The sequence below is a fragment of the Seriola dumerili genome, unplaced genomic scaffold (assembly GCF_002260705.1).
Source record: "Seriola dumerili isolate Sdu_G_001 unplaced genomic scaffold, Sdu_1.0 BDQW01000002.1, whole genome shotgun sequence".
Classification (NCBI taxonomy): domain Eukaryota; kingdom Metazoa; phylum Chordata; class Actinopteri; order Carangiformes; family Carangidae; genus Seriola; species Seriola dumerili.
The window spans coordinates 9,180,072-9,206,652 of record NW_019174257.1 but is presented as its reverse complement, the minus strand read 5'-3'; the positions used below and the strand labels follow the sequence as shown (position 1 = coordinate 9,206,652).

Below are 26,581 nucleotides of genomic sequence, written 5' to 3'. Positions count from 1 at the left end.
ATCCCTCTCAAGATCCAGACCGACAAGCAAACCAATCAACTGACTGATCAACCAGCTGACATTGGCATCTGCATGCCTTGCATTTTGGGTGGTGAAAATACAAGTCACTGCAAAGAAAATGTCATATCAGTATAGCACATTTGTTATAGTGCATTAGCTGCTTCAAGTTTAATGAGCACAGAGACACAACTCACTGCCGCTCACTGATGCGACAATATCAGTTATTTCCAGATATTATAGTCATGTATTACTGCCTTTTTTTAATATTCATTGCAAACTCCCTGCAGTCTTCTTTGCCTTCACTTTTTATCCACTGTCCCTCTGTAAAATACAAGGTAATTGGATTTTAGCTTCCCAACCACAGCCTTCTTAATATACCTGCACCTCTTAATCACCGGCTTTTTTATAGACTGAGAATTTTCCACACAAAACCGACTTTTGCAAGTCGCTGGTACCTAAGTAAATCCACAGGAATATGCAATTAACCTTAGATGTAGTATTTCTCTCTATGTTTCGGTAATCCCACTTTATATGTGACTGTGAAATTTTTCACTTTCTTGGCAAAAAATAAGATGAGAAGATCAATACCACTCTCATGTCTGTAAGCTATAGCCAGCAGCCAGTTAGCTTAGCTTAGCACAAAGACCAGAGAGAGGAGTAAACAGCTAAGCTTACTCTGTTTGACGGTAGGAATAGAAATCTGCCTAATAACACCTCTAAAGCTCAACTAGTCACACACCCATACAATACAATTTGTTTAAAAATAACTTGTTTTAAAGTGTTAATCAGTAATCTTTAAAGGTGCTGGTAGATGGTGTTACCTTAGGACAGAGCTAGGCTAGCTGTTTTCATCTTTACATTAAGCTTTGCTGACCGGCTGCTGGCTGTAGCTTTATATTCAACATGCAGAGACTAGAGAATATCAGTCTCTTATCTAATTCTCAGCCAGAAGGGGAATAGACATATTACTCAAAGTGTTGAACTATTGCTTTAAATGCATATACATAAAGGAGAAGAACTTGCTGGTAACATGTTGGTCGACAAATTGCAGTGCAGTGTTGGTGTGCTTGTTTGATAAACAACATGCCCCTCCCTCGGTGCAGAATCTGAAATGAATTATGCCTCTGAGTGTCCTGCTCAAGGACAGTTGAGCCACATATGCAGGTTTGAACCCAGGTCCACTGTTTAAAAACCAGCCCCCTCTTTCACCCCACCACCCCGCTGCCCGCAGCATAGAGTAAGTGCTGTTTTTGGTCACAATAGCCTCTTAACTCAGACTGTGAACGTGTGTTTGCTGTATTGAGAAACCCTGGATTTTGGTTTCACTTCTCCTCACCTCAGTGCCAGTGTCAACACTGCTGTGGTTCTCAGATGCTGGCCAGGATTGATGATGATTTGCTCCACACCACAAGCATCGCACCCATTCAGACTGAGGGGATGACAGGCCCACTCATTTTTTGGAGGCACTGCTCTTCTGCCACATACTGATGCACTTCAGCACTCCAAATCAGACTGATGCAGGGGGTTCTGCTAAACTTATTTCAATATCGGGATCCAGTTTTTAAAAAAAAAAAAAAACATCTTTCTCACTCTGAAAGTCACTGAGACTCTATTTGGACCTGCCAACAACAGACTCTGTAGCAGTGGAGTTTTCTCAACCCATACTTTTAACCAGGAGTGAGAGCAATAGCTGCTGCAGTATCCCCAAATTGCATAGTGGTCCTGTTAACTGCCAAACATGGAAAATGGATTAAAATTTCTTGGCAAAAGGTAAAAAACAGTATTCTCTCCATGTTTGCATTCATTTTTGGATGGCGTTTCGGTTGTTAAATGTGTGTGTACATTACCACTGTGTGTATGTGGTTACGCTGATACACAAGGAAAAACAAAGACAGCCTCCTGAGACTTTTTTCACCTCTGTCCTCCACGCTGCACGTCCGGAGTGAACAGGGGCTGTCTCACAAGGCTTTTACCCACTCGCAGTCACACAAACACACACACTCACACTTCTTCATAAAACACAGAGTCAAAGACTTACACACACACAGTTACTTGTGCAAACCCTATCTCTCACACATGTTTAGTTAAGTCCTCGCTGGGGCTTAATTGCCGTCTTGTTGTGGATTCTTTTTAGCATGGTGCTGATTGATTGGGGATCAGGGCCCTAATATGGCTCATCGGGGACAGGGCCTTTGACATGGCCCGGTCCCAGGGCACCGGCCCTATTTGAAACCAGAGATCCCACTGCAGCCCCCTCCCACAAGCCTGGATGCCTCTCTGCCAAATGCTGCCCAGGGTCAGGGGGGCTTCACACACATACAGGCCGACACATGTGAACACACACACACACGTGGAGACTGTCATGATGTGTAGCCGGCGTTAACCATTAAAGCAATTTACCTTGTTAGGTGTTAGTAAGGGCGCAAGTCTGTCTTAACGCACTTTACCACACACGGAGAGTTTCATACACAACTCTTTGTGAACAGGGCTTTCACACTCAGCTTGGACAGGGCCCACTTCCTGTTTCCTGTTTCCCAGAATCCCCTGTGTCTGTCTGTTGGTGATCCTGTTGGCAGGTCTGGTCAAGGTCAGGTCTGGTAAAGTCTATGGTTTAAGAAAGTGTGTGTGTGTGTGTGTGTGTGTGTGTGTGTGTGTGTGTGTGTGTGTGTGTGTGTGTGTGTGTGTGTGTGTGTGTGTGAGTGTGTGAATCATGGCTCCTCCCTGAGGGTTACAAGGGCTAGAATGGGGTATGTGGGGTTTCCCTGAACTCTGACCTAAACCTCCCATGAACACACACTCACACACACATACACAGAAAAAAAAAACGCACATACATGCAAGTATGCACAGAACGTGTTCTTTCTCTGCCCTTACTGCTGGTGGCTGAGTGTGTGAGAGAAACAGAGTGAAGCACAGTGTACCTTTAGTGTTTCTGGGTATAAATAGAGGCTTTTGTTTGCAGTGTGAACTTCTATCCTGTGAGTCTGAGCCAGTGGATGTTTAGTCATTTGTAGAGCTTAATAGGATCAATGCAGTTTGATGTTGAGAGTGTTGATCAAGGATGCCCTTTCCCTTTATCAGTTGATGTCAGTTTATCAATCAGTTTTGTAGTTATTGGTCCTGGCGCCTAGCAAATTGCATGCATATGACTGTAGGTCATTTTGGGTTTTGATAGAGCAGAAAGTCTAGCGCTCTAAATTTAGCTCTCACCTCTGGATGTTAAGTTCAGACAACAGTGGACTGATTCAAATGACAACTGATGTGGTAGTTGATGGTAGAGATTAACTTCAAGAGGATCTTGCTCTACAGAGAGATTACACAATAAAAAATGGGACTAACATGAGTATTTAACTGGATTTAACTTAGCTGGATAGCACTGGAGCCTGCGTAACCTGTGTTGTCAGTGTAACCTGAATTGGTCCCAAAAGGCGGACATGTCGGTGGGATCTGGAGACAGAAGGTGGGAACGGAGAGAGAGAAGGAGAGAGAAAAACAGACTTAAGCTTTATAAGATAATATTATCATCCCATCCCCTTCCTTCCATCAGTTTGCTGTTTTTTGTATTACATTTTCTTTTCTACCTCGAGACGACCCTAAGCTGTAAATTCATAGGAGCACACAGAAGAGCATACATGACATAAACACATACATGTAGACCATGTTGTAAAATATGGACGACAGCTCTGAGAGTGTGTGTCTGGCCCTTGTACCAGCTGAATAATGTGCTAGTTAGTCTTGTTTGGTTTTAAGAGTGCAGGAGCCTGTAAATTATCTTTTATTGGAAGATTCAGGAGCCATATCCTGTCCAGACTGTTTTGAGAAGTCAGCACTTCGCAAAAATATTCAGTGTGTCTGCATGTACATGTCAGTTTTTTTGGCCTGCATATTATTTTATCCATTTGATAACTGTCAGTGTGTGTTTTTAGTCCTCCATGTGATTCCTGACAAAGTGAAAACCTACGTAAATATTACTTGTTGCACAGAGGCTGTCTTTCAGCAAAGGATTAACTTCATTAATCTGAGTATCTGTGATAATCAGTGTGCTCCAGGAATCTTTTTCTCAGGAAATGTTGTGATCTACCCTTCTGTTGTGGCCACATTCCTTCAACGTGTCTTATCTGCTTCAGTTTCATAAAGCCATGTCATTATTAATTTTCCCCAAATTCTCTGAAACTTCATATGACATGCTTGAATGTCAGATGTTGGTTTTATGTGTAGGCAGAGAAGGCACTCTGCCCAACTTTTCTATAAGTCATCAGTAAGTCATCATTAAGTCACCAGTAAGTCTCGCAGCTGCATTGCAGTCTGGTGTAATGAGGCTACTGTCCGTGGCTGAATTCATGAAAGCAACAAAAGTAACCAAGAGTCTGATTTTTAGGGATTGGCATCAAAATCTGATATTTTCCTGTGATGATTTGTACCTGCTGACATTACAGCAAATTGATCCATTGGACAAAGACATACAAAGCACATTGTCAACAGCTTATCAGCTGTTATCAGCTTTGTTTGACTGTGTGAATGTGTTAAGCTTTATATCCTTTAACCAAACTTGAAGCCCTTTCTGTTTGCTTTCTGTGTCCTGCAGACACCTTTGACAGCGTAGTGTGTAGAGAGGGATTATTTACGGGCTCCACAGTGTGACAGTGTTTTCATTCCCCACAATACATGCCTTTAGTGACTCTTAATCGCTCTCATCAAGGATTATTCCACTTTCCTCAGGAAGCCACGCTTGTCTTCAGACGTGTGTATTCTTGTTCCTTTAGCACCGTCAGTAGCCATTCAGCCTGAACATGTGTCCTCCTGTCTGTTTAAGTGTCTGCCTTTGTGTGTTCAGAGTCTGATCTGTGATCTAGGCAATAAGCTGTCGTAAATCATGCAGGAAAGTGTGTGGGTGTGGGTGTGTGTGTTTGTGTGGATGTGTGTGTGTGTGAGTAAGGGGGCTTTGCTCTCGGCTATCTCTTTCCCTTTTTCTTTCTTACTATTTGCTTTTCCTGTTATTATTATTTCCACACGGATGTTTGGAGGCAGCCTGGAGTCAATTCAAGGAATGCTATTTAAAAAAAAAAAAAAAAGTAAAGACAAGAATTTTTACAGCAGCACAAATGGAAAATGTTTGCAAAGTTCGTAATATTGCTCCAGGGGAAAAAGACATTTAAAGAGTAGATTGTGATCTGCTATTTTTGTAATACTGTTGTCAGTGCTAAAATACACTGTCCTTTATATTGTAAAATGAAAGCCCTGATTTTCATTAAGTACATGTGTTAGCCCTTCCTGATTGTCTGTAAAAGTGTGATAGAGATGATCAATACTAGATATGTCCAGCTTATTAAGGTCATAAAGATCCACATAGTTATAATTAATAAAGAAGGTAATTTATTTAATATAATCAAAACAAGCAAAGCATGATGTCAGAAATAAGTAGTCAGTGGTGAAGTGTGGGTATTGGTACTATTGTAGGTGCTTACCTAATACTACATGTGGCATGAACAAAGGATAAATTAAACACAGGCACTGGTCTTCCTGGAGGGAGGGAGGGAGCCATCTTGGAACCAAATACATGTAGACTTGTAAACAGGTGAGGTCAGCCCCTCAATGAGGTGGGAGGAGCCAAGGAATCATGGAGAACTTGAAAGAGGGAAGCAGAGTCAGGCCAAACCCACAGATTACCTTTTTGTATGGCATAGGCCATGCCGCCAAAGTCAGTGGTGGCAGCAGCGGCAAGGGTATAGCACAGGAGGCATAGGAACTTGCTCCCATGGCTCGGCGTGTGACCATGGCAACCACAAAAACCACAGCAAAGGAAATGTGTTCCCTAAATGATTCACCTCTTCAGCAAACAGACAGATAAATGAAGAGGGATGGTATTTGAGCAACATCAGCCTCAAAGTTTGATCATCCTGTCTGAGACAATAAACGTTCATAACACTAAGAAGCAAAACTTGCAGCATTAATTGTTTCATATGACTAACCATGTCATCTGTTTTAAGCCACAACCACTATTTTAGCTGCGTGATGAGATCATACTCGATGGCTAGCAGCAGCCTGTGGTGTAAAGGCGGGTAGGACCGGAGGTAGTTGGGAGCCGCCACGATTCAAACCGGGGAACATGGAATTTCCCCCTCACTGTCTGAAAGCAGCTTGACAGCTGAGATGTGACAGTTGTCAGGCTTTTAGTGGCACCTGTACATGAGAATGAAAGTACAACAACAAAAGAAAAGCAGAAGATTGCTTGAGCCTGATGTTGTTTTGAGGTCACACACTCACACACACATAATACATTGTTCAGCAGCAGTTGGACTCATTGACTAGAGCTCCTAACTGTTTCCAGTCCTTCCACTTTCTCTCTCTGACTTCACTTTTCTTACTTTCCCTTCCTTGCTTTTATGCTTTCCTGGACCCTCTGCATTCTCTGTCTGTGGTACTTATTTTCAGGGATCGCTAACCCCAGTGGGTCAGCGATTAGTCAAACAAAATCATCCCTCCCTCCTCCTCCTCTAATTCACCTCTGTAGTAATGGATTCTACTGTGTGACCCCTGTCCTCCATTTGTTTGTGTGTGTATGTGTCTGTCTAAACACCACTGGGTTTATGTTAACTTTTAGGAGACATATTGCCTTCCTGTCCTGCTAATTGACAGGCTGATTGACACCCTCACTCCCCAAACCCTCCCCCAACTGCACCTCATGATACCCTGCAACCCTCCAGGGAAGTGATGTCATCAGATCAGGAGCATTGTGAGGAGTGATGGGATTGATGTAGGGTCCTTCCCTGCATGTCAAATCACTGAGTATGTGTTAACCCTGTTATTAAAACTCTTTAGCTTCATCCACAGTCATGACTTCCAGCCTGTGTGGGCAAAGACTGGGCCCTGAAACAAATTCCTCTGCAGAGCGCAGTCCAACACTTCAAACACCAGCATCTATATCTGGGAGTCATTCTGTGTACTATTTTAGATCAAATTGGTATCCAAGTTACAAGTCAGTGAAATCTTAACATAAATAAATGTTTACTTTCTATCTCAAATCAAGAATAATTCAACCGTGAGCAGTTTCATAAACGCTTTAGCATTTACTGTTGGAGCCCAGCAGTGCCAGCTGTGTGTTTTCTGGGAAAATTCCTCTTACTCACTGGAAGCGATGCATTTTACATTTCTGGCAACAGAAACTGTTGCTTGTTTGAAATAAACACACAGCACTGTACACAGTGTTTAGCATGAGCAGAGATAGCCACTATGACTTGGGCCATATACAGGCAACATTAGCCCTCCATGTAGAGACACAGCCCCCTGATTCATTTAAATGGGACCACTCTATTGATACTGAATGGGTTTAGATGCAAATGCCTCTGGCAGAAAAAAAAAAAAAAAGAATTCAGTTGAGCTGAATCAGTGTTAGTCACTCAAATCCGTTCAAGCACACATTTTTTAACGTGAAGACTGACTATTGTGACAATAACTTTCCAAAGAAGTAAAATCCTTTGTGTTTTGACATCTGATAAATAAATTCATGAAAGAATTACTCAATGTCTGTGGAGTGTCAGAGGAAGTACCAGCAGGAAAAACCCACACAGGCACGAAGAGAACATGCAACATGGACTTTCTGAATTATATTTGTCTTCTCCCCCCGCTGAGGCAGCCCATTCCATTTTTTATTTTTTTTTAACACCTGGCTGTTTTTGGTCAAGAGGCTGCCTTAACGGGGATTGTTGCTTCAGGTACAGGTGAGAAGACAAATATAATTCGGAAAATCCATGTTGCATGTTCTCCTCGTGCCTGTGTGGGTTTCCTGTTTGGGCTTCCTGCTTCCTCCCACGCTCCACAGACATACAGGTTAGGTTAATTGGCGACTCTAATTTAGCTGTAGGTGTGAATGAGTGTGAATGGTTGTTTGTCTCTATGTTAGCACGTTGACAGACAGCAGTATGGCTAATGAATCGATAAATGAATGAATGCTTTTAGTCTGAATGCTCACTAAAAGCCTAAAAATATGGCACTCTTTCAAATGCAGCCTCCTCATTTATTTGCCACAACAGGATATGACAACAGCAATGCACTGCACTGGTCAATCACATGTATGCAAGTGAAAGTTACAGGTAGATAACTGTGTAATAAATTCTCCAGAGAACGAACGATTGCTGCAGTTTCTAGTCTTTTGATGTTCTCTCCGCATCGTCTCTTATGCTTCGTCTTGCGTCCTTCTTCTTTCAGTACACTCTGAATCTCTCCGACCTTCTCTCCGACAGAAGCCTCTATTGTTGCAGTCAGTGAGCAGTAGTAACACGAGGACCCAGGAGGGCCTTCTCTTTCTCCATTGTATCTTAATGCAGCGCCTCAGTTGCTCTCGCCCGCTGTTCATTCCCAATGCGGTCACGGGCCACTGGCAGCTACAGACCCCAGTCAACCTCAGCCTCTGGTGGCCATTTTGGCTCATTGTCAGTGAAAGATCATTACATATGGCAGCCACACATGCATTCTCCAATTCTCGTATGATAATTGAATTACGCTGTCCATGAGTTGACGCCGGTATAAGAGCACCCAACACATGAATTACGACCGTACAGTCATTGTTGGCCGTTGCAAAATATCTGCATATATTTCAACAACATTGTGCAGATAAAAGTGAAAAAGTGAGACCTTGGCAACATCTTAAATTTATGTTTTAGCTCAGCATTAATTCTGTGGTACCTTTCGTAATTGTAAACAGACATAATAATGCTGAACAGATTGTGTTTTCTCATTTTCTTTTGTGTCAGACCTGCTCCCAGGGAGGAAACACAATCTCTTGAGGACAGCAACCACACGATTGTCTGTTGTTTTCTTCCTCTCATCCTCCTTACCAATCCATTCCCTTCCAGACCCACAAGTGTCTTTGATTTGTTGTTGGACACCTTCCCTTTAATACACACATGCACACAACATCTCACACACATACAAATATTCACAAACACAGAGGAGGTACAGTGTAATGTGTGTTAGATGTCATTTGTGCAGTCCATCACCTTATCTTACTTGAGGTAGGAAGAATTTGCTACAAAACAAAATGATAGAGAAATGCCCTAAAATAATCTTAATCTAATATTCTTTACCGTTTCAGGCATCTATTTCTTTCCATTCATTTCCCTTTGGTGTTAAAAAGAGTTAGCAGACTCTAAAAACCTGCTTTAGTTGTACAATATATCCCAGTGAATTTCAAGGCTTCATTTTGTCAATGTTACATTATTGCTGTGTGGTCAAGCATCTTAAGTACAGACTGATGACCGTTTACACTTTTCAAATCAATCAACACTCAAACTTCACTAATATACATAAATAATGCAAATTTTACCAAAATAGATACAGACTTGATGCTCACTGTGATGGATCAACCAGAAACTGCGATAAAAAAAAAAGAAGAAAGAAGAAACGGTGTTTGTCCAGGAAGATCATTTTCATCTGTTGTTACTGACCAGATGTTAAAAAGGAATTCTTTTTTATTTCAGGACCTAAAAATTGAGCTATGCTAAAAACACACTTCTTGATTTAATTGAAGTTGTTGAATTGTGTCATCAAATCCACAATTTTTGTAATAGCTTATCATTGTTTCATAAGTCACCACAATTCAAAGATGTGTATTTTCAAAACATCACCAGGGAGCTGGGAAGACATTTTGGCTCAATATATCTTTAAAAACACACACACACACACACACACACACACACACACACACACACACACACACACACACACACATATGGCACAAGCTGAGGGGCATCCCCAATCAGGATACAACAGCTGCGACCTCATGCAGCTCATCTCCTCTTCACTCAACACCCGCAGTGACTCCTAGAAACGAAACCCTGAAATCTAAAATGTCATTGGGCTCCGCCCCTCATCCCCTCACCCTCAAATTGCATCCTCTCCGAATCCCCTCCGACAAAGAGTGTTAAGTTTCACATCCTCTTAACCCCAAAATTCAACGCAAACCCGTCATTCCAGCCCACAGCTTGTTGCCTAAAGATTTCCTCCATCATCAAAACATAAAACCAAAGCACAGACCCAACTACGGGGTTTGCTTATTCTGTAATAAACAGAAGATGTGCTACAGTAGGAATGTCACACACTTTCCAAGGTGTTTTTGGAAGGTATTTTAAGGAATACTCCCATGCTCGGAAGTCTGTGTAGTCATTCTCACATGTAGGCCTATACTTTGATATTTCACAATGCTGGAAAAAAATAGATTTTCTAGTCCAGCTGCAGGGTTTGGATAGATCACACAGACTCCAGCATAAACTCACACATCACTAGCTTTGCCAAAGAGATGTTGCTATGGCATTGATTGATCAGTCATCAAAACAAAGACAGCTGATCAATCAATTAGTGTCTTTCTTTCTCTTTTCTTCCGTCGTCTTCGTTGAAGGTACTTTGCCGTTTTCTCCATTTACTTTTTATCTAGCAGTTTTCAGTGCTGTGCTGTGTGACAATCTTTGTGGAAAAAATCAAGAGTCATCTTTGCAGGAGAGATTCAGGGTGGGGGTGTTGGCGGGTCCTGACATTTTGATCGATTATGAGTTTTAAAAGAATCCAGTTGTTTTGTCTTTGATGCCAAATTGAACTTCTCTCCGAGGATGATTAAGTGTGGAGTCGACTCTGAATGAATCATCCGTGTTTTGTGGGCTGAATATTCAACCTCCTCAACCTGAAAAACTTTCTCTTTCCTGTTAATGGTTCATTTGTCATTGGTCATCACCCGCAAAACCTTCGTCTCTGAGGTCAGGGGAGTGTGTCTGTAATTGTGCTGTTGTGTCTGTGTGTGCACATTAGAAAGCAAGTATATTGTATCCTGTTGCTGCCTTGCAGATATGTTGCCAATTTAGCTTTATATAATATTTTCTGGCTACATTTCTTATCTTCAGCTAATCCATACATTTTACATACTATTCTCTAAGGAACCTTTTCCACTTGATTTGACAAAAAAAACTTGATTTGATTAAAAAACAAACAAACATTGCAACTCTGCGTAGATGCACAGTTTTAAACTGCTTGTTAAACTTCCCTGTTCTTATTGGCACCACTCAGGTGTAAATGTATGTAACCATATGGATTTGAATCAGAGTGGTGCTGGAAACCAAGCGCTTCCCTGAATAAATAATGAGGTTGGAAAAAATGTAATTGGACAATGAATCAGTGTCCTGAATACATTGTTTAGGTTCTGTGGTCGGGCTCGCCTTTCTGTTTAGCTCTGGATTATAGATTGGGTCTCAGACGGAAAAGCCTCTCCTTGTAATTAAATATTATAAAACATTACACAGAGGGCCCGTGGCGTTGGTGTGTAAAATAAAAGGCCTAAACAGCCATCCACTGTTTACACAAATAGCAACCGCACTTGGCTTTCCTTGCCTGGGATAGCTTATACAAACACACAGAAATAAATGGATACTAGGGAAAGATTTTCAGAAAACCTCAGATGTCTCAGAGTGATTAGGTTTTTGTAGATGCGTCTTTCCTACCAAGTTCTCTCTTTAAACATGTTATAAGTCATTTACGCCATACTGGTCAGGATACAGCCACTTTAATATGCCTCTCAGACACAGCTTTCAATCTAACTGCACTTGGAGAAAAGTGAAAGAAATTCAAATACAGAAAGCAGTGAGGGGCGATTTGTGATTTTGACTGAGCTGGTTCGGTCGAGGCCGTTTGGACCTGCCTGAGCTGTAATTTGCCCGCGGGGATCTGGCTGCATTGTGGTGGATCGTCTGCTCTCCCTTGTCATTTACTTGTCTGTGTGTGGCTTGACGTTAGTGTGGATGTGTGTGTGTCCACCGTCTTCAGTGACGCACAACCAAGCTAACCTCTCGGCTGCCTGGACACACTCCAGCCCTCGCTCTTTATCCTCTGTGTGCGTTTTCTCATGCCCTAGCTGCATTCTCGTATTCTGCTTCATTACATTCAGAATGTTGGAAGCCCAATCAATCAGCGATCCCTTACATCATTCGAGTACTTCTCACACTGGTAAGTTTTTTTTTTACACAGAGACTCTCCTCTTACAGATTTAATGCCAGACATGATTTTCACCTAAAGAGAAGAAGCCTCCACCAAAAGGAAAAATATCTGAAGATGTAGCAGTTTGTGGTTTGATGAAGGGGGTGCTAAGCCATCTGCAGGCACACCACAACATGAACTCATTATTACTGATATCCGCATTTTAGTAGGAAATTACATATTCCCAGGATAAAATCTGCTTAAACCTGTATTAAGCTGTAAATGTTATGTTACCATATCTCTGTGGAATTGGCAGTATGCAGACCACTGTGTGTGTGTGTTTGTGTGTATGTGTGTGTGTGTGTGTGTGTGTGTGTGTGCGTGTGGGTGTGTGTGTGTGTGTGTGTGTGTGTGTGCGTGTGGGTGTGTGTGTGTGTGTGTGTGTGTGTGTGCGTGTGGGTGTGTGTGTGTGTGTGTGTGTGTGTGTGCGTGTGGGTGTGTGTGTGTGTGTGTGTGTGTGTGTGTTTGTGTGTGTCCATGTCTGGAAAGCTCATTTAAATCTGTACAGACAGAGGTAGAGTCAGAGATCTGACCTTGGCCTTTCAGTCACTTAACACTCCTCAGAGAGCGGGAACCTAATGACCCTGAACTCACACCGTGCTTACACACCTTTGGCATTACTAAAGTTGTATGTGTGTATGCTCATGCATTTGTGTGTGCATGCCTATACTATTGTCACCTTGTTTTCAGGTGCATCTTTAAAGCATTTTATTGCAGGTTTGCAGTTTGTGGAGTAATTAGTGTAATTCACACATTGTCACACACGTCCCCTGTAAACTCCCTGACTCATGTCAACAAAGGCAGCAGGAAATGTACTGGTGATAATGAAGCGTTAAGCCACAAGACGCTCTATTTTACTGTCAGGCACAATTTGAAGTGAAGCATTGTGCTGCTGCTGTTGTTTTCAGAAAGAGGGAGCAAAAGTTTATTATAGAATCAAAGTAGAAAATGTACTGTTTGTTAAATCAACATGAAGCCATGAAACATCAGTCACTGTGTTGTTATTTAAAACAGAGCTCTTTCAGAGTAGAAAGGCTGATTCTTAGCGAGTGTTTTTCTCATTATTTATCTGCGAATCAGAGCTAAAGACTGCACCTATCCATTTTATAATTATGTTTTGAAGTATTTCCAAAGAATTCACAGTCTTGTCAGTTCGTAATGGAGCGCCTCTGTTTGTTATTACACGAGCAGCGGTGTCTGAAGCACGAGGATGTACTTTCATTCGGCCAGTAGCTACAGTATGGTTCTTTTGTGCTCGGTTGTGTGGGTCTGTGTCTGTGTGTGTCCGTGTGTAGTGGCACCATGCACTCCCCTATATATTGTGGTTGTGCCTGGTCTTACAGTACTCATATGGCACAACTTAAAGCACATGACACAGTGATCTCACACTGAGCAAATAGCCTGCTAGTCAGCATGTGGTTTGTGTGCGTGCGTGTGTGCGTGCGTGCGTGCGTGCGTGTGTATTCAGAATTGGAGAGGTGAGAGATCGAGGCAGAACAAGAAAGAGGGAGTGAGATAAATGGATTAAAAAAAGAACAGCATGAACACCGAATAACGTAACCTGGGATTTCAAATCAGAAAATGTGTGAAATCAAGAGTCACTGAAGGAGGTAAAAGTTGTATAGTTGTGCAAACGTGATCATCAACCGATTCTCTCTCTCTCTTTGTCCATATGTTTCAAATTATGGCTCATGATGACATCTCTGTGCCATAAACAGGAATAAAGTCAAACAGCCAAACATTAATTCTTAACGCGGTTTACATCTGTACTGTGAACTGGGGTGTGTGTGTGTGTGTGTGTGTGTGTGTGGGTGTTTGGATTTTAGATCTCTGCCTTTTACTTGAGTGTGATTTATCTTTAGCCAAGCAAAGGGAGACCTCTTGTTATAGTACCCACAACGAGAAACGGCTATTCTCTCCACAGAAGTGCAACCAGATGGTTCTGTGTGATATACAAAGAGAGACTGACATCTAGTGGTGCTTCTGTGTATTGCAGCGTATTTGCGTATCTGGTCTTTTTTAACTCTCCTAAACTATAAATGTAGCCGAGGGATAAGCTAATATTGTTCAGCCAAATTAAAACTAACTTATTACTCACTAAATATTCCACCTCTCTTTTCCCCTTTCTGTGCTTCTGTACGTCACAGGGAGGAATTTGATGAAGAGGGATTCTGCCAACCGTACAGAGGCATAGCCTGCGCCCGCTTCATCGGTAACCGCAGCATCTTCGTTGATTCTTTGCAGATGCAGGGCGAGATCGAGACTCAGATTACAGGTGAGAAAGAGGAAATGTTTTTTCCGTGGGTTTCACACACCTCACTGCAATTTGTCCCTCTGCTTGAGAGTCTTGAGATTGGTCCAAATCTGTTCCTGCATGTGAAGTGAGATGGCATTCATTCATAACATACATCTTCTTCTGCAGCACATTGGCATTTCTTTCAGACTTTTCACTGGACAGATTCTGTATCATTTTGTTTTTTCTGACGCGTCAGACTTTGATGATGATCCATCCACACTGAATGTTGCCAGATCAACAAAGCCTTACATTATTTTTAAGGACAAACTAGTCGTTCCCTCTCAGGAGTTTTGTGTCTGACAGGAAAAGTCGACAGCCTGCTTTCATCCAGTGAGTTCAGTAGGATTTAGCAGTTCTTTCCTGACTTGAAATCTCTGCTCACATATGTCTTCAGCAGCCAGTGCCGATAGAGCACCTTTGTAAATCTTCATCCCTTAAATCAGTGACAACCCTCAGCAAATAAAGACCATTAAGAAGGTAAACCTTAATTAAAATGCAGTAGGAAGAAAGCAGAACATCATTTATGGAGTTCAAAGGAAGTTCAGCGGGGTCACCACTGTATGGAGCGCACATGGCCCACAAACTGTTTCATACTGTTCTACTTGTCCGTGTCTCTGCGTCTGCGTTTTTGTTTTGTGTGTTTGCATGTGCATGTCCTCAGAGGTCAGATTAATGTGCGTGTTATTGATTACATCCGTGCAGCCGTCAGCTTTTCCCCCGAACAGTTCAGGGACAAAGGGGCCATGAACTCAGACTGTAATGTGAAACATCAAGGAGAAGTGATAATTAAGATTTATGATGCCACAGAGCTGTAATAAGCCTACTGTGGAACTGTAAATCATTCATTTCATATCCAGAAAATCCACATTTGGTAGCCATTCACCGTCTAAAATTTAATGTCACCTTTACTGATCTCTATTATTATAAAGATGCAGTGTAGAAGCATTTGGATTAGAGCCAACTTTACTTTTTAATTGTTTATCTTCTCCTCCAGCCGCAGCAGATCTGCCTGACTCACAATGACCACCAGAAAAGCATATGTTTGCAATAAACATGCAGTGTGACCATTAATCAAACATTTGAAGCTTCAGCTTCGATTGTCAGTTTCCCTCTTTTATCCCACATGAAGAAACAATGAATTAAAAGAATATCTGAAATAATTCATTTTTATTCAGTATTTATCTCTTAAAAACCTTAATATTCATCTAGATGCTAAATTTATTGATGAATTTTTGAGGCCAAACTGTATTGATGAAAGAATCTTCATGGGCCTTTATCTGTTCTAATCCCACCTTTGCGTGCCTCGTTCTCAGCGGCCTTCACCATGATTGGGACGTCCAACCATCTGTCCGACCGTTGCTCCCAGTTTGCCATCCCTTCTCTCTGCCACTTTGCCTTCCCGACATGCGACCGCAGCTCGGGAACCGACAAACCCCGGGACCTGTGTAAGGACGAGTGTGAGATCCTGGAGAACGACTTGTGTAAAACGGAGTACATCATTGCCCGGTCAAACCCTTTAATCCTGAAGAGACTGAAGCTGCCCAACTGTGACGACCTCGCCGCCCCCGACAGTCCTGAGGCCGCGAACTGTCTGAGGATAGGAATCCCCATGGCCGAGCCCATTAACAAGAGTAAGACTAGTTCACCTGCTGATTTAATGACTTCCTTTATTACTACTGCTAATGCTGCTCATTATTATATATATGAGAATTAACTTTATGGGCCACCTATGGTTAAACATAGTGCAGAAATTAACAATTTTATTGTCATCGTCAATCACTCTGCCCTTTGTTTTCTCAGATAAGTTATTTGATCATTTAGTCCAAAGAAATTTCATTTACTATCATCTTTAACAAAGAATTTGATGAACTCCAACCGGAAGACTTTTGGCATTTTTGCTTGAAAAATGATTACTATCAAAGTAATAATTTTTTATTTTTATTTTTTTTAATAAACTAATAAATCAATCAGGTAATCCTCACAACTCTAGTCAAACTCAGAAGAAATCTCTCCTCAGTTGCAAGTTCTCATTATGCTACAATATGCTATTTATATTTGTAGACATCAAATTTAACTGCAGAATATGTTATTTTAATGCAAAAATTTACAGTATCCCTCTCGTGATACTCGAGGTATCGCATTATTTCCCTCTGAATATTATATGATATTCCTGCAAAGTGGTTTGTAATGATTTTTGGAAGCCATTAAACAAATGTGTAGACTTTCTGTCTGTCCACCAGCAGCTCACCAAAGACATCCGTCAATGCTGCTACACATGAGCGCTAAATACACATGGGTATCTTGAGTTCAGTCATAAGCCGCATCCACCACCACCAGTCAGCCAAAAAGAACGAACCCAACACACAATCAAGTAACACACAACCTCGTCCTTGCTTCCCAGATCACAAGTGTTACAACAACAGCGGGTCAGACTACCGCGGGACAGTCAGTAAGACAAAGTCGGGGCGTCAGTGTCAGCCGTGGAACTCACAGTATCCTCACACCCACCCCTACCTGGCCGTCCGCTATCCAGAGCTGAACGGGGGACACTCGTACTGCCGCAACCCAGGGAACAAACTTGAGGCCCCGTGGTGCTTCACGCTGGATGAGGGGGTCCCACTGGAGCTCTGTGACATACCCATCTGTGGTGAGAGACCACAATATGTTTAAGTCTGTACTGTTTTTGCAATTCATACTCATGCAATAATCTGTAGATCTGATATTAATCCTCTCTCTCCATCCATCCCCGTAGACCATAAAGACAAATCTGGCGGCAGCAACATGGAGATCTTGTACATCCTGGTTCCCAGTGTGGCTATACCATTAGCCATTGCCTTGCTGTTCTTCTTCATTTGTGTGTGCCGCAACAACCAGAAGTCCTCCAGGCCTCCTGCCCCCCGCCAGCCCAAACCTGTCCGAGGACAAAACGTTGAGATGTCCATGCTCGCAACTGCATACAAGCCGAAGGTAGAGAGCAGCACGGTCGCAGCAAATGACACTTTGTGTGGAGGGAAAGTAAATGATGAAGGTTCTCTGTGTGTCTTACTGAGCCTATGAATGGATTGGATAAAATGATAAAAAAAAAACCACATTGATGAACTTCGTGAAAGCAGGATTTATTGCAGGACTGTAGAATTAGACTGCATTAGTTTTATCTAGATGTAACTAATAAACTAGCAGCTGAGTGTATACTCGCACAACATTTTGGACTCTTCTTGTGCTTTCTCAAAATGCACAGCACTGTTCTGCTGTCTTGGTATTTTTTAGTCATAAGAGCAGACTGAGGAAGGAGTCAAAACACTGGCACAGCCCTCTGTGTGTCAACTGAGATACGTCGCAGCATGCTGGGGTTACTGGGTTGAGTGTTTGTATGTGTGTGTGTGTGTGTGTGTGTGTGGAAATGACCTGTCCCAGCCAGAACTTCAGATCTCTATCATCAGAGCTCAGCAGGTCCAGGAGTGTTCAACTGCAGCTCTCCTCTCTGTTTATTTCTCTCCAACTGTCTCCTTTTTTTTTTTTTTTAACTTCTCTCCCTCCATCTCTTTACCTCAGGAACTCCTTTTCATCCTTCAATCTCTCCTACCTCCCCTCCCTCTCTCACAGAATCTCTTTGTAATGTAGATTAGCCACCACATCGCTCACATTAGGATCTGTATCATATTTCTTTCAAGGTTGCACATTCAGTCATATCATGTCTGTTTATCTTTTTCCACATAATTTTGGTGGTGGTGGGTGGTGTGGTTCTGTAGACAGTGTGTCTGCTTGTGCAAAACCAGAGCCGATGCTCAAGGTAATGTGCATGACATTACCATCAACAGTTGTAGAGAGAACTGCGAAATGTCACAGAAGCGTCAGAAGCCATTAATATCTCTGGTTTATTTTGTTTTTTTGGAATGGAACAAATGTTTCACTGACCTAAAAAGGGAATCTTTCCCTCGCTGTGTTTAGATGGCGACCTTGCATCTGCACAGAGTCAAGTTTTACGCTACATCAAAGAAAGTTTTGCAGTTGCGGAATTATACAGTTGATTTCAAACGGTCGTTCTGAACAACAAGGTCTTGTGATATGGTTCACACATGTCAGACCACATAACCAGCCATTGTAAGACTTAAAAAGCAAAAAACAAAGCTTTTACAGAAGTGCAGCTATCTGCTGTTTTTCCTAACTACTGTAACCTACAAGACAGTTTCCATTTCTACCTTTTCAAAACTTTTTGATGAGTGGTAAATCCTCATATTCTACATTAATTTGTGTATAATATTGCCATGGTGAGTCTCCTTCTTCTCAACCCTTTTTCTCTACACCTTTGTGTTGGGTTAGGGTTAGGCTGCTACCCAGCAGGCTTTGCCGCAGGGTCACCCAGGGGTCACTTGCCTGTGACAATCCATTTAGACACACATAAACATACGTGCACGCACGCACACACAAACCTGCGGCGGTGTGAGGAGGATCTGAGGGTTTGGGTGTGGGGAGGAAAGAAGGGGTGAAACAAACCCATAACTAAAAACATCTGTGTTTCTCATAACATCAGCAGGCCCCACACTCCTCTGATACACACAATCTGACACACATCAGAAACACACACACCACCCCCCACAGAGCTCATAGAGGCCTGTGTGTGTGTGTGTGTGTGTGTGTGTGTGTGTGTGTGTGTGTGTGTGTGTGTGTGTGTGTGTGTGTGTGTGTTTGTGTGTGTGTCCTGCTCACCGAGGAATTTCATTATTCATCTCTGAGTTCCTGGAATCTGAAAATCTCTGCCAACCTCTCCTCACCTTTTATCTTCTCCCAAGTACAGCTACACACACACACACACACACACACACACACATTCCCACTCCCACTGTTTCTGAGATCACCTGGATAGCTCTTAGATATGAGTTTAGCTGGAGTCACCAAGGATACACAACAAAACCAAAAGGGACAAAGGACTCCCGCACACACTCATAAACAAACATGCACACAATCATGTCTCTGATTATGTCTCTCGTAGTTGTGCAGTTCTTTAAACAAATAACAATTCATGTTTTAAGTATCTACTCTAGTTTTGAATCTGTGGCACTGCGGTTGTTAGAAATGGCTCAGCAAAAAATTACAATAATGCAACCCGAAAATTATCTTTGGTCTAACTTGTCAACAAGTCCCATGTAAACAACAAAACAACAATGTGACAGCCCGTCTCTCAATAGTTTCCAACTTCTCTACTTCCCATAGGAAACCCATTTGTTCCTATGTAAATCTGTAAAAACAGGTTACAAAATATATTGTTTGATTTTTTTTTTTTTTTTTAAAGTGCTCTAAGACAACTGGACACTTTAGTTTTCAGCAAACATCACTCAAACAGGAGAGGTAGTGTTTTCAGCTACAGGTTAATACATGTTTGATGAACTATTTATAACAGCAGAACTAGTGGGATTCACTGAAAATAAACTACAGGACTCATGCTCATCGTAATGAATGAGCTCAGTGCAACAGTGCTGTGCTTTTTTTTTATAGTTTCTCGACAACAATGGAGTCTTGTTGACATTAAGAAAAATACAGAATATCAACAGATTTACCCTTTAATCTCGGGGCACACAAATCGTTATTGTTTACATGATGTTTCTATGAAATGGTAACCCACTGAAACACTATTGTCTCTCGTTCCCTTCCCCTCTCTCTCTCTCATCATTTTTATTAAGAACTAGATTTTATTAACTCCAGCTCAATTATGAAGGTTTCTTGCTGTGTTAAAACCCCACAGTTCATTTCACCCTTGTTGGATTTAACTGTACAAATAAACCTCCAGTCTGAGTCCTTCTCAGTGTGGGCATGGAAGACTAAGAAGGCATTGCCATCCCTCACAAAGAAAGCTAAAGCTCTTTCTGTTATTTCTGCAGCTGATTCTACAGTTTTACTGGAAAGAGAATTAAATGCTTAGTCTTCCTAAACGCTGCTAACCTGTCAGATAAATAACATTTTTAAGCTGCCAGATTTCATGATTTTCCCACATTGCTTTCCAAAGGCTTAAAGGGAGTCATTATGAGCTGATGTAATGGATTGAGTCTGATTATGACAATTATCAACTCTCAGGGCTATACTTTTTTTTCTTTTTTTTTTTTTTACACACACATGCACTGACATTAAAACACAAGCTCAGACGCATATTTGGTGTTATATCAGGCACTTTGCCTGCATTGAATTAGAAGCAGCAATGTAAACGTCATGTCAACATTTCACTTTTCCATACGAGGATAATGGTGAGGAGAAAGTGCTGGTCTAACAAAGTAAATAATGATCTAATTTTTCTGTCACATCTCTTCTACCCACTGATCTCATTCCTCCTCCCTTTTCCTTCCCCTCTTCTCTTTCTCTCCCCACAGAGTAAGGCCAAAGAGCTGCCTTTGTCCGCTGTGCGTTTCATGGAGGAGCTTGGAGAGTGCACTTTAGGGAAGATCTACAAGGGTCACCTGTATCTACCTGGCATGGATCAGGCACAGCTTGTGGCCATAAAGACCCTGAAGGATCTCTCCAGTGCCCAGCATTGGGGCGACTTCCAGCAGGTACAGAATGGATCACTGCCACCAAAGCTTTAAGTTTACTTCTCCCAGTTTTGCATAATTTAAAGAAATACTTGTATGCAACAAGGATTATATCAAAAAAGATTTAAAAAAAAACAACAATCCATATAATCTATACAACAGCTCTGAGTCATTTTAAAAGACATGCTAACGGGCAGTTGTGTGTGGACTTGTAAAATGAAATGTGATACTAAAATACTGCTGTTTGAAACTACAAGGGACTTCTTTCCCAGTGGAAAGATTGCTCTTCCCACAAGACTTGAAGCATGACTTGTTATATTTCCACAGAAGGTAAATGTGGTGGGCGATGAGAGACTGCATATGGTTAAAAATCACTGAACAGCCGATGAATTCACTTGAAATAGTTCCAAAAATATACTGTAACTACCGGCAGGTTGTCCAGATAAATTTAGACGTTAAGGAGGACTGAAACAGATGACTTGTGTAAAACATAATCCTCACTTTCCACTGGCGACGCAGACCTAAACTGCCGGCATTTAAAGCAACACTACACCCAAAATCGGACTTTTTCAGTATGAAACTCTCACCACAGTAGTGTTGAAATGTGGCTGTAAAAAGTAGAGTGAGCTGCAATAGATCCGCTATGAAGCAAATACAAATACAAACCTTTCACAGCCATCTTTCAAGGCCACAATACTTCATACTCCAAAAAATAAAATCAAATGGAGCATCACTTCAAAGTTTTGAGCCTTTTTTTCCTGACTAATCTTTGTTTGGGCCGCTTTCTTTTTTTTTCTCGCAAAAATCACCATTAACTAATGTGGTTTCCAACACAGGAGGCTGCAGTGCTGACAGAGCTGCAGCACCCGAACGTGGTGTGCCTGCTGGGTGTGGTGACCCAGGAGCAGCCCGTCTGCATGCTGTTTGAGTTTCTTCCTCAAGGTGACCTCCATGAGTTCCTCATCATGCGTTCGCCGCACTCTGACGTCGGCTGCAGCAGCGATGAGGACGGCACAGTGAAATCCAGCCTGGATCACGGAGACTTCCTGCACATGGCCATACAGGTGGGATTAGAAAGCAGTTTAGTTGATGAGTGGATCTTCTCCTATTTGACCGTTCAACAAGAACGCACCCTTTCACTGCGTATCTAATAAATGCTTCAGTTACTGTTTTTTCTAACTAATCTAATCTAATCTAGGTGGCTTCTGGGATGGAGTACTTGGCCAGTCACTTCTACATCCATAAAGACCTCGCTGCTCGCAACATTTTAGTGGGCGAACAGCTTCACGTTAAGATTTCTGACCTGGGTCTGTCCAGAGAGATCTACTCCTCAGACTACTACTGCATCCAGCCCAAAACCCTGCTGCCCATCCGCTGGATGTCCCCCGAGGCCATCTCCTACGGCAAGTTCACCACAGACTCAGACATCTGGTCGTTCGGAGTTGTGCTGTGGGAGATCTTCAGTTACGGCCTGCAGCCCTATTACGGCTTCTCCAACCAGGAAGTGATGGAGATGGTGAGGAAGAGGCAGCTGCTGCCGTGCCCGGAGGACTGCCCGCCAAGGTGTGTTCATGTTAATATTACAGGTCAACATAAACTGTCCAGTGAATCATGAGACGGTAAGAGAGAACATACTGTACGTGGTTTAATCAAACTTCTTAGTGTCCTGACTTTGTGTTACAAAGCCAGTGAACTTAAACTGTATCGTCACGTTATTTCAAAAGTTCAGGCAAGTTTAGGAGCACGACTGTTCTTGTATTTGTCATACTATAGTTTTTTTTATCATCAAGTGCACCTGAACGCTTCCTGGGTTCATTGCCAGTGTGACACAGTGAGCACGAGGTCTCCTCTTTTGTCTTCACATTAAATAGCTTGCTGATGAGATGTAGGATACACTTGTAACAGAATTAACAAATTGCCTAAGTGGATTGAAAATTGAAATGTGGCCCATAACAGAAAAAAAATTACAACTTCAAGTTACAGTTGCTTGATGCAATATGAGGGGTAAATAGAGTTCCATAGAGTTCATCATTTTTCTTCTCTGTTTTGAGTTGGACATTTTTATGTCATGAGCAAAACAACAAATATACATTTAGCTGTGCTGGGGGTGTCAGTGACAAAAAACTGAGAAAAGAAAAAAGCAGAACTACTCTACACAGTTACCTACAGTGATTTTTTGGAATGGCTCTTTGAGGAGGAAACATGGAGGGAGAGAGAGGGTTAAGACAGAATCAAACCAGGGATGCTGCAGTTATGTGACATACGTCTCAACCACTGGACCGCCGGATGACCAACATTCAGAGATTTGGATCAGACTTTAGATCAGTGTATTGCAATCTTATCTATTTTCTCAGTTAAACACATACTTGTTCTCAGTATAAGTAAAGTTTTATAGAATTTGACTGAATATGTCACATAACCAAGTATTCATTCACAGTATCCCAAAAATATGATTTCAGTTTTTACTGAGAGATTTAGGTATTAAAATGTGTTTATTGAATTAATCTAAATTAAATTAACTGATGCTACAGTGGCCAGACATGATAAGGAATCTAAATCTTTTATCCCTCAGGTTCTATGGTTTGATGACTGAGTGTTGGCAGGAGGGACCAGGACGTAGACCGAGGTTCAAAGACATCCACGCCCGCCTGCGAGCCTGGGAGGGGCTGTCATCGCACGCCAGTTCCAGCACACCCTCTGGGGGCGGAGGCAACGCCACCACCCAGACCACCTCACTCAGTGCCAGCCCTGTCAGCAACCTGAGCAACCCCCGTTACGCTGCTGCCGCTGCTGCAGCAGGGTACCTCTACCCAGCCCAGGCTATTCCCACGCCAGGCCAGATGGCTCAGATTCCTGCCTGGACGCCCATGGCTGTGCCCCAAACCCATCAGCGCTTTATCCCCGTCAACGGATACCCCATTCCACCAGGATATGCAGCTTTCCCTGCCCACTACCCTCCCCCGGCTCCGCCCACCAGGGTAATCCAGCACCACCTGCCACCCCCTAAAAGCCGCTCACCCAGCAGCGCTAGCGGCTCCACCAGCACGGGTCACGTCAGCGGCGTACCCTCCACCACAGGCTCCAACCATGACGCCAACGCACCGCTGCTTTCCCACTGCATCATGCCGGGGAGCGGCGGAGGGCCAACTCAGATGTATGGACAAGTTTCCCAGAAGGGACAGCTGGACCACGCATCACAAACATCAGCGCTGCTCGCTGCAGATTCTGACGTACTGATGTACAACGACTCGGTCATCACCGCAGACCTGTAGATAGATAGACGGATACTCACACTCTTTCCTCTTGGGACCCAAATATGAGACGATTTGCCTCTCACCCAGGGACCTGGTCTAATAATTCTACTCTGGTCATACAGAGACCGAACAGAAACAGGCAGCACATCTTGGTGTGCAAGAAACACTGTCGCAGCTACACAAGTATATACACAGCTGTTTGACTTTTTACTGCCTTATTGTTTAAAGCAAGTGTACTTACTACCATGGTTTCAAAATGTTATTATTTTAACCTCTGTGTAAATACGGTACATACGTCCTGAATGAATGAAATACAAAGATATATATTCAAAAGAACATTTTATTATGGAGAAACACTTTAAAGTGGAAAAAGTAGGAAGTCCATCCTGTGTCCTTACTATGTATTACATTCTGACAAAAAGTTCCTGCGTCAACAACTCAAAGGACAGTTTCATGCAGACACTGATATTCATATCATGACCTTTAGGTGCCTTGCAGCAGTGGTGTGACCTGCTTGTTTCTGGACATTGAAACGCATTTGCTTGTACGGTAAAAGAAACTGCATTTAGCAAGCGACAGCCAAGTGAGCAAGAACAGGAACAGCAGCCTGAACAAACAGCACTGACCTGCCCAAACACAACAGGTACACCGGGCGTACAGGTGATGTACGCTGCCCTGAGGCTGGACCCTGAAGCTCAACTTCAGCATTTTAGATTGTTACATGAGAGCTCTCCATCGAAGCAGCTGGAATTAAAATACTCGTTCTCACACAAAATCCTTTCAGAAATGACACCTGAATGTTTTTTGTGCAACCTCAACATGACTGTCTGAGACTATTGCAACATGGACGCAGGCCTCTTTGCCTTTTTTTTTTTGAAACCTCAGTATACTGCAGGCTGTCCAGGCTGAGAAACAAGGAAGGAGTTTTTTTTTTTTTTTTTTGCTTTGTTTTTGTTTTTCTATTTTTTGATTGAATATTAAACTCCGCATCAGCCTTTCACTCTCCCTTCACTTCCCTGTCTTACCTGCCTACTTGAGCATCTCAGTTTTCTCTGTGCTCCCTTCATCATTTTGTCTTCTACCTTACTGTCACTAACTTCCACCCTAACTCAGCAGATCTAAATTCAAAGCTTGCTGCAGAGAACAAATTACACATCTGCAAATGAAATCACACAGCACTCACATCATCCTCACACCTAACAGCTTAACTGGACCGCTCTCAGGGCAAACACTTCATTCACCGCTTGAGGGCTGAACAGAACATTTTTATTGTAGATTGGACGTGATATTTTAATTTTTATGGCAGAGTTTTTTTTCTGTTTTTTTTTTTTTTTCTTCAGTGTTTAAATTTTGAAGGAAATGAGAGATTTCATTCACAGGGCTCGTCTTCATATCTCTGTCCTTTGTCTTTCCTGTTTTACGGCATCTGCATTGTGCAAAGAACTAATTATATGAGCTGGGGACAGGTTGCAGTCCAGTGTGCAGAGAGATTTATGTATGTTGCTTTTATCTGGTTTTGTATCAGTAAATGGAGATGTTTTTATAACACTAGCACCAACTGTTCTAACTTGAAGGTGATCCCAACAAGAGCAAAGTTTAAAAAAAAAAAAAAAAAAAAAGGATAAATCAAATTAGCCTATTCTGTTTGAGTCTCAACTAACTACAGCTGTATTTATATTTTGACATATCCAGTGTCCAGTAGCATGTAATCACGTATGGTTTGGATGCATTTACTCTGATAATCCTCTTGTGATATGAAGAAGCGTTTGTGTTTTGGAAAAAGTCTCAGTCCTGGAATCACACAAGTGATGTTGCATCTGTCTTGCTAATATTTCATGATGATGCTAAATATGGAGCTTTTATTGTTGAGAAAAGTCATAGAAGAAGCTGCAGTAACAGAAGAGTCTGTGATTATTGTTATGAAATCCCCCTCAGCTCCCGTGTATTAGAAGACAATCATTGGTTATGGTCTTTCACAAATTTCTAAGAGTATATGTTGCACTCTGCTGTTGTTTACAGACTGTTGTTTTACCAATCAGCTATATTTGTTAATCAAGCACACACTTCACTGTGGGTGTGCTAAGCATAAAGCACAGTAAAAAGAAAAACAGTGCATTGTTGAATGGCCAAGTTTTCAGTGGACGTCTGTTGAATGTAGATATTTAGTTCATCTAGTCTTAAAGTCACGGCTACTAAAACAGCAGCTGCTCAAATTAAACGTGAAAATAAATCAGATTTACATCAGTCAGACTGAGCTCTAGTTTTCCCCGAGATCATTTACCCAAATCAAATGTGATCGTCAACGGAGAAGCTCTGCCATTAGCAATATGAAGGGAGAAGCTTTTGTTTCCATCTGTTCCTCATGTTAAATCCAAGCCAAAATAATTTGAATCATTTTAAATACATTTTTCCATCAAGTTCCTATTTCATTTCTATCTCTTGTCTCTATACTGGATCTTTTTTTTTTTTCCCGCTGAAACAGATTGAGCTACCTAGGC

The 26,581-nt window shown here is 42.1% G+C and overlaps 1 protein-coding gene across 1 annotated transcript in view; it reads left to right on the top strand.

The window, feature by feature from the left end:
- Window positions 1-24,762, top strand: part of ror1 (receptor tyrosine kinase like orphan receptor 1) — a 40,771-nt gene extending 16,009 nt beyond the window's left edge. Inside the window, exons 6-13 of the mRNA XM_022765723.1 lie at window positions 14,163-14,290; window positions 15,625-15,942; window positions 16,713-16,958; window positions 17,064-17,278; window positions 20,671-20,850; window positions 21,666-21,893; window positions 22,028-22,392; window positions 23,402-24,762. Coding sequence (XP_022621444.1) covers window positions 14,163-14,290; window positions 15,625-15,942; window positions 16,713-16,958; window positions 17,064-17,278; window positions 20,671-20,850; window positions 21,666-21,893; window positions 22,028-22,392; window positions 23,402-24,101 — 2,380 coding nt within the window. The 3' untranslated portion in view covers window positions 24,102-24,762. The remainder of the gene's footprint in view (window positions 1-14,162; window positions 14,291-15,624; window positions 15,943-16,712; window positions 16,959-17,063; window positions 17,279-20,670; window positions 20,851-21,665; window positions 21,894-22,027; window positions 22,393-23,401) is intronic.
- Window positions 24,763-26,581: the final 1,819 nt, after the last annotated feature.